Raw genomic sequence first — 9,196 nt, 5'->3', positions numbered from 1 at the left:
TGTCCTTGCTTGTTGTTAACGCGTTAGGTTGTTGATTAACGTTAACTAACTTAACCAACGAGGTTAAGACTAAGCAACGTTACATAATATTGCCACAAAATGCTGCAGTAGCTAAAGTTACTCTCTAAATGAAACTAAAAGAGATTAAGACCTGCCATACCCTATGTTTCAGAACTCTTTCCAAACTAGTATAGGCCTACGCCCCGAAACTGACCTGTGATGGGTTCACTTTTCATGATGTGCATTTTCATTACTTTTCATGATGAGGAGGTTGAAGGCAGAACATGATAACAGAGGAAGAGAATGATTGCTGCCACTGTCTGCTCCTTCTTTAGTCATGATAGACTAGTGTTTCCATTGTCTTTACTCATGATAGACTAGTGTTTCCATTGTCTTTACTCATGATAGACTAGCGTTTCCATTGTCTTTACTCATGATAGACTAGCGTTTCCATTGTCTTTACTCATGATAGACTAGTGTTTCCATTGTCTTTACTCATGATAGACTAGCGTTTCCATTGTCTTTACTCATGATAGACTAGCGTTTCCATTGTCTTTACTCATGATAGACTAGCGTTTCCATTGTCTTTACTCATGATAGACTAGTGTTTCCATTATTTGGGGTTTTGATCCTTCTTCCATTCCACTAAATGATTTTCTAAGAAGTGCAGCATTTGCAAAGCATATAGTTTATTGCTTTTTCCTTCACAGACACAAAGATAGAGAGTCAAGAGCAAGATCATGCAATGCAGAACATGAAGACATGTTCAGTTAAGTAAATAAATAAACATGGAATATGCAAACATCAATAAAAAAATCAAAACATAAACACGTTTAAGGCTACCTGATTGTTTCTGGAGTATCATTTTAAAATGTGATGACATAGAATTACAGGAGACAGTCATCATTGTCCTATTTGCAATGCATATCAGTGAGGGTAGGCCTACTCCCAAAGCCTGTATCAAGGGGCATTACATAAACAATTCTCTGGTACCCCTAGTGATGGCAGTGACTTCTCTCTGTAGTTGAGACTTTCCTCAGTACCTCTAGACTGAACTGGTAGGTCAGTTTCTTCTTGACCTTTTTGATCTCTCCCGTCTTGCCGTAGTTCCGCAGGGCCCTGGCCATCTTCTGATAGGTCATCTTCTTCCTGTTTCCTTTCTGCGTGCCCCATCGATTAGCCAGAGTCTCCTTGTGTTTAGAAGAGAACTGGAAGATACCTTTCTCTTTGTCCGCCCACCACACGCTGTCCTTCATGTCTCCTTTCCTCAGCAGATCCAGCAGGAACTGGTACAGGCGGGTCTTTCTCTTGCTACCTGGATAGAGAGATATGGTAGAGATATTGGAGATAAGGGATTCATATGGGATTACATTTTTCTCATAATTCCTCCAGTTTCAACTGCACCCCGGGGTAGTGGGCGTGTGGAATGGAGTGGGTGTGTCAAAAGCGCTCTGCTATAGGTTAGAGGTTTCGACTAGATGGTATACAGTTTATGTCAGAATTGACTTTTCGTAGCTCGTTAGGAGAACTTACGCAGCAGGTTAGGATAATTAACGTAGCGGGTTAGGATAATTAGGGTAAGGTTAGGAAAAGTTTTAGGGGTTAGCTAAAAGCCAGAGCGGGTTAGGCAGAGCAGTAATATCTGACCAATTAGCTGCTTGCTTTCGAAACGCCCACTCCTTTCGACACACCCACTCGTTTCCACATGCCCATACTCCGGTTAAACGTTACTGTTGGTTATGTTTTGATTATAATTATGATAGTAAATATTTGCATTGACAGTGATCCCTGTATGGAATAGGACCCTACCCAGCCAACAAAACTATTATGGCCGAAATCCAGCCCACATCTACCAGGTATTACGGCCCAGTTAAAATTATGGTCCAGAAGTGGGCCAGATTAGCCATATCAGTCAACCAGTCAATCAGTCAGTCAGCCAGATCAGCCAGATCAGTCAATCAGTCAGTCAGCCAGATCAGTCAATCAGTCAGCCAGTCAGCCAGATCATTTACATTTACATTTACGTCATTTAGCAGACGCTCTTATCCAGAGCGACTTACAAATAGATCAGTCAATCAGTCAGCCAGTCAGCCAGATCAGTCAATCAGTCAGTCAGCCAGATCAGTCAATCAGTCAGTCAGCCAGATCAGTCAATCAGTCAGTCAGCCAGATCAGTCAATCAGTCAGTCAGCCAGATCAGTCAGTCAGTCAGTCAGCCAGATCAGTCAATCAGTCAGTCAGCCAGATCAGTCAATCAGTCAGTCAGCCAGATCAGTCAATCAGTCAGTCAATCAGTCAGTCAGCCAGATCAGTCAATCAGTCAGTCAGCCAGATCAGTCAATCAGTCAGTCAGCCAGATCAGTCAGTCATTCAGTAAGTCAGGACTCACTGGAGTCACCCCCAGAGGGGACATGGTCTCCGTAGTCCTCCTCCTCTCCCTCAGACACCTCCAGTGGGGGGCTGTGGCCCCCAGGTCTCTCCTCCTCTGAGCAGTAGTGGCTCGGGGACACGGGGGCCTGCTGATGGTAAAACACCGTGCGGCTGTAATACGGCATCTGTGGAGAAGAATGGACAGATCATTTGATAGATGGTTGTACGGTATGTTTTGTTTAGCATCTATATGACAATATAACACACATTTTGGGGCGCCATTTTGAGCACTAGTTCTGAATGAAAGTATGGAAAACCTCCACATGTTTTAGCCTCTTTATCTAGGCAGGACCCCCGAAATCTAAATATTTCAAATTAAAATCTATTTTTAACATGCGCCGAATACAACAGGTGTAGACTTAACCGTGAAATACTTGCTTACGAGCCCTTAACCAACAATGCAGAGTTAAAAAAATAGGTCCTTGATTCTGTAGGCTTAATATTGTGTTTGCTTTGATTACTCTGTGATTTGGTGATCACATACACATCTCCTGTATAAATAACCGTTGCTTAGTAGACTGGCCTGAGAGACTGTCGGATTGTGTTACTTTGGAAATGTCAAAATGGTCCGTCATCTCACTAAAAGAGGAAGTAGTGGAAGGGCAACTAAATATAATCTAAAAACAATTGCCAATAGCACAATGGACAGACAGTCATACATGAGAAATACCCTTAAAAGTCCAGGCCAAATGTTTTGGAGACTGATTTTTATTTACATCATTCTGTGGGGATTTACTTCTTATGACAAATGCAAAGTCATTCTCCTACAGCCCCCAAAGCCATTCTCCTACAGCCCCCAAAGCATTCTCCTATAGCCCCCAAAGTCATTCTCCTACAGCCCCCAAAGCCATTCTCCTACAGCCCCCAAAGCCATTCTCCTATAGCCCCCAAAGCATTCTCCTATAGCCCCCAAAGCATTCTCCTATAGCCCCCAAAGCCATTCTCCTACAGCCCCCAAAGCATTCTACTATAGCCCCCAAAGTCATTCTCCTACAGCCCCCAAAGCCATTCTCCTACAGCCTCCAAAGCCATTCTCCTATAGCCCCCAAATCATTCTCCTATAGCCCCCAAAGCATTCTCCTATAGCCCCCAAAGCCATTCTCCTATAGCCCCCAAAGCCTTCTCCTATAGCCCCCAAAGTCATTCTCCTACAGCCCCCAAAGCCATTCTCCTACAGCCCCCAAAGCCATTCTCCTATAGCCCCCAAAGCATTCTCTTATAGCCCCCAAAGCATTCTCCTATAGCCCCCAAAGCCATTCTCCTACAGCCCCCAAAGCATTCTCCTATAGCCCCCAAAGCATTCTCCTATAGCCCCCAAAGCATTCTCCTACAGCCCCCAAAGCCATTCTCAAATAGCCCCCAAAGCATTCTCCTATAGCCCCCAAAGCCATTCTCCTATAGCCCCCAAAGCATTCTCCTATAGCCCCCAAAGCCATTCTCATATAGCCCCCAAAGCATTCTCCTATAGCCCCCAAAGCATTCTCCTATAGCCCCCAAAGCCATTCTCCTACAGCCCCCAAAGCATTCTCCTATAGCCCCCAAAGCATTCTCCTATAGCCCCCAAAGCATTCTCCTACAGCCCCCAAAGCCATTCTCAAATAGCCCCCAAAGCATTCTCCTATAGCCCCCAAAGCCATTCTCCTATAGCCCCCAAAGCCATTCTCAAATAGCCCCCAAAGCATTCTCCTATAGCCCCCAAAGCCATTCTCAAATAGCCCCCAAAGCATTCTCCTATAGCCCCCAAAGCATTCTCCTATAGCCCCCAAAGCCATTCTCCTATAGCCCCCAAAGCATTCTCCTATAGCCCCCAAAGCATTCTCCTATAGCCCCCAAAGCCATTCTCCTATAGCCCCCAAAGCCATTCTCCTACAGCCCCCAAAGCATTCATAGCCCCCAAAGACATTCTCCTACAGCCCCCAAAGCCATTCTCAAATAGCCCCCAAAGCAATTATTCTATACATCTTTGATTTAACAGTTGCATTGTACATTTGTATTTGATCAGGCTTTCCTCACCCACTCACTGCAGTGCCTCAGATGATGTCTCAATAAGGAGGTTGAGTAAATGAGGTGTAGCCTAGGCTATCCACAGCCCTGCGGTTGGGGAGTGTGCACTATTCTGCTGCTCTATCCTCGCTAGGCTAGTGGTCCTGGCTAAATGTACCCTCATGAGGGTCGTGGCTAAATGTACCCTCATGAGGGTCGTGGCTAAATGTACCCTCATGAGGGTCGTGGCTAAATGTACCCTCATGAGGGTCCTGGCTAAATGTACCCTCATGAGGGTCATGGCTAAATGTACCCTCATGAGGGTCGTCACTAAATGTACCCTCATGAGGGTCCTGGCTAAATGTACCCTCATGGGGGTCATGGCTAAATGTACCCTCATGAGGGTTGTGGCTAAATGTACTCGCATGAGGGTCCTGGCTAAATGTACCCTCATGAGGGTCGTGGCTAAATGTACCTTCATGAGGGTCGTGGCTAAATGTACCCTCATGAGGGTCCTGGCTAAATGTACCCTCATGAGGGTTGTGGCTAAATGTACCCTCATGAGGGTCGTGGCTAAATGTACCCTCATGAGGGTCGTGGATAAATGTTCCCTCATGAGGGTCGTGGCTAAATGTACCCTCATGAGGGTCGTGGCTAAATGTACCCTCATGAGGGTCGTGGCTAAATGTACCCTCATGAGGGTCGTGGATAAATGTACCCTCATGAGGGTTGTGGCTAAATGTACTTGCATGAGGGTCCTGGCTAAATGTACCCTCATGAGGGTCGTGGCTAAATGTACCTTCATGAGGGTCGTGGCTAAATGTACCCTCATGAGGGCCCTGGCTAAATGTACCCTCATGAGGGTTGTGGCTAAATGTACCCTCATGAGGGTCGTGGCTAAATGTACCCTCATGAGGGTCATGGCTAAATATACCCTCATGAGGGTCCTGGCTAAATGTACCCTCATGAGAGTTGTGGCTAAATGTACCCTCATGAGGGTCCTGGCTAAATGTACCCTCATGAGGGTCATGGCTAAATGTACCCTCATGAGGGTCGTGGCTAAATGTACCCTCATGAGGGTCATGGCTAAATATACCCTCATGAGGGTCCTGGCTAAATGTACCCTCATGAGGGTTGTGGCTAAATGTACCCTCATGAGGGTCATGACTAAATGTACCCTCATGAGGGTCGTGGCTAAATGTACCCTCATGAGGGTCCTGGCTAAATGTACCCTCATGGGGTCGTGATAAATGTACCCTCATGAGGGTCGTGGCTAAATGTACCCTCATGAGGGTCGTGGCTAAATGTACCCTCATGGGGGTCCTGGCTAAATGTACCCTCATGAGGGTCGTGATAAATGTACCCTCATGAGGGTCGTGGCTAAATGTACCCTCATGAGGGTCCTGGCTAAATGTACCCTCATGGGGGTCGTGGATAAATGTACCCTCATGAGGGTCGTGGCTAAATGTACCCTCATGAGGGTCGTGGCTAAATGTACCCTCATGAGGGTCGTGGCTAAATGTACCCTCATGGGGGTCGTGGATAAATGTACCCTCATGAGGGTCGTGGCTAAATGTACCCTCACTCAGGAAAAGCGCATCGTTGAGCAACCCACTACCAGCACAGACAACTGTGTATGCTATCACATTGCATCCAGTCATCTCTCTGCCCTCCCTCTCAAAGACAGAGAGTATTATCTCTAGATATTGTATATTGTTGATAGTGATAATGTATACCACTATAGTATAAAAGGCCTGGGAATCTTTCTTCATAGGCTATGTGTTAGGCCATCTGTCAGAGTTGCTTTATCCCAATAGGTATTTTATATTTTTCACAGCTTTGACACTGTTCTCATCTGAAATACAAATTTCATATACATACAGTATAAGTTGTCAAGATGATCAGAGACAGAGTTGGACTAACCTGTGGGGAGATGGGTAGAGGTCCCAGTCCTGGGTCTACTAGAGGTGGACTAACCTGTGGGGAGATGGGTAGGGGTCCCAGTCCTGGGCCTACTAGAGGTGGACTAACCTGTGGGGAGATGGGTAGGGGTCCCAGTCCTGGGCCTACTAGAGGTGGACTAACCTGTGGGGAGATGGGTAGGGGTCCCAGTCCTGGGCCTACTAGAGGTGGACTAACCTGTGGGGAGATGGGTAGGGGTCCCAGTCCTGGGCCTACTAGAGGTGGACTAACCTGTGGGGAGATGGGTAGGGGTCCCAGTCCTGGGCCTACTAGAGGTGGACTAACCTGTGGGGAGATGGGTAGGGGTCCCAGTCCTGGGCCTACTAGAGGTGGACTAACCTGTGGGGAGATGGGTAGGGGTCCCAGTCCTGGGCCTACTAGAGGTGGACTAACCTGTGGGGAGATGGGTAGGGGTCCCAGTCCTGGGCCTACTAGAGGTGGACTAACCTGTGGGGGAGATGGGTAGGGGTCCCAGTCCTGGGCCTACTAGAGGTGGACTAACCTGTGGGGGAGATGGGTAGGGGTCCCAGTCCTGGGCCTACTAGAGGTGGACTAACCTGTGGGGGAGATGGGTAGGGGTCCCAGTCCTGGGCCTACTAGAGGTGGACTAACCTGTGGGGGAGATGGGTAGGGGTCCCAGTCCTGGGCCTACTAGAGGTGGACTAACCTGTGGGGAGATGGGTAGGGGTCCCAGTCCTGGGCCTACTAGAGGTGGACTAACCTGTGGGGAGATGGGTAGGGGTCCCAGTCCTGGGCCTACTAGAGGTGGACTAACCTGTGGGGAGATGGGTAGGGGTCCCAGTCCTGGGCCTACTAGAGGTGGACTAACCTGTGGGGAGATGGTTGGGGTCCCAGTCCTGGGCCTACTAGAGGTGGACTAACCTGTGGGGGAGATGGGTAGGGGTCCCAGTCCTGGGCCTACTAGAGGTGGACTAACCTGTGGGGGAGATGGGTAGGGTCCCAGTCCTGGGCCTACTAGAGGTGGACTAACCTGTGGGGAGATGGGTAGGGGTCCCAGTCCTGGGCCTACTAGAGGTGGACTAACCTGTGGGGAGATGGGTAGGGGTCCCAGTCCTGGGCCTACTAGAGGTGGACTAACCTGTGGGGAGATGGGTAGGGGTCCCAGTCCTGGGCCTACTAGAGGTGGACTAACCTGTGGGGAGATGGGTAGGGGTCCCAGTCCTGGGCCTACTAGTGGCAGGTGGAGGGTGTCGGTATCGGGGTAACGATAGGGTTGGAGGAGCTGTTGGGAATGGACACTCTGTAGCTCTGTCAGGTGACTCTCTTGTGAGGAGGTGTCCAACAAGTCCCTCTGGTGCATGCCCCGGTCAGAGTGGTAGTCCCAGCCATGCTCTAAACCAGAAGAGAGACATAACATATTATAAGCGTTGATGTGACATTTATAAAGGCTCGTACATACTTACAGCTATAAAGCATTATACTGGCAGGCTTTAAGTAATGTGTTACCGTAATTTATTTTCAATGAGGACGATTGGAATTTCAATTGTTTATTTGCTAAATTGACTGAATTGAATTGAACCCTATTGGACAGCTATTCAGTCTTTAACGTGTGAAGCTTTCTCATTATATTCATAGTGTGTGTTTTTTTCCCACTCACCATCGTGAAGTTCTCCAACATTGGTGAGATATGAGTATAACTCTACAGGTGGTCGATAAATCTCAGGTTCATATGAGATTATTTCTTCAGATGCCTTTGGGAAGAAAAAAAATCTCATGCGTGTCAAAAATGAAGGTAGATAGCAAAAGTTTATGTGTTTCTAGAATGGGTCATTCTTATGTACTCTAGGCTGAGTACATATCTTGCTAGTGAGATATGGTGTAATACATATCTCATTGGATATGAATACAAAGTTTATTATATATTTAACAAAATCACAATGAACAGCTTGTAAATCTGGACAATTTACCCACATTTGACTTATTTACAATTTAGCACATTTCATATGTACTTTTTACACATTTCTCAGCCACATTTGCAACAAACAAAAGATCATACACAATACTTACAGATGGAATTATGTAGCTTTCCATCATATGCATGAAGATGACTTTGCAAACCTGTGCGTGTCAGCTCTTGTCTTTCAAAATCACGCAGTTATAATCATGAAATAACTGAGAAATATCCTTAGATTTAATTCCCTTGAATTTTGATTGAGTTTCTGATCGGAGTCCTTTAGTTTCAAATGCAATACAGTTGACCTCTATCAGCCCAAACAGAGCTGAAAAACAATGCTGGGAGCATTAAACCAACAACATACTGTACTTCCACTTTTTTCTTCTTCATCTGATTCCTGACAGTTGCTGATTTGTCAGAGGATGTGAACCAATCAGATTCACATTCATGGGTTTGGTTTCACCGTTTTCTGCCTAGATTCTTAACCAAGGGTCAACCTATCGTTCAGGCTTTTAACTATTATATTTGGTAAATGCACTAAAATAATTGAACATAAAACATGTTTTTACTTGTGGGAGAGTTATAGCAGACCTACTGTATATAACAGTGATATACTTGTAACGGTATTGTCAGTGTCTACAATAACAGAGATATTCTTGTAACGTTACTGTCAGTATCTACAATAACAGAGATGTTCTTGTAACGGTATTGTCAGTATCTACAATAACAGAGATATTCTTGTAACGTTACTGTCAGTATCTACAATAACAGAGATGTTCTTGTAACGTTACTGTCAGTATCTACAATAACAGAGATATTCTTGTGACGGTATTGTCAGTATCTACTATAGCAGTGATATTATTCTTGTAACGTTACTGTCAGTATCTACTTTAAGCATTGACTTAG

At 46.1% G+C, this 9,196-nt stretch overlaps 1 protein-coding gene across 1 annotated transcript; it reads right to left on the bottom strand.

The window, feature by feature from the left end:
* Positions 1-665: 665 nt before the first annotated feature.
* LOC121540738 (transcription factor PU.1-like) lies at positions 666-8,637 on the bottom strand. The gene is made up of 5 exons (XM_045217614.1): positions 8,404-8,637; positions 7,994-8,087; positions 7,529-7,728; positions 2,390-2,555; positions 666-1,315 (listed from the first exon to the last, which is right to left on the bottom strand). The coding sequence occupies exons 1-5, from the start codon at positions 8,434-8,436 to the stop codon at positions 996-998; spliced, it is 813 nt and encodes a 270-aa protein (XP_045073549.1). The 5' UTR covers positions 8,437-8,637; the 3' UTR covers positions 666-995.
* Positions 8,638-9,196: the final 559 nt, after the last annotated feature.

Source organism: Coregonus clupeaformis, unplaced genomic scaffold, assembly GCF_020615455.1.
Source record: "Coregonus clupeaformis isolate EN_2021a unplaced genomic scaffold, ASM2061545v1 scaf1147, whole genome shotgun sequence".
Classification (NCBI taxonomy): Eukaryota; Metazoa; Chordata; class Actinopteri; order Salmoniformes; family Salmonidae; genus Coregonus; species Coregonus clupeaformis.
This window is presented reverse-complemented; position numbering and strand designations above follow the sequence as displayed.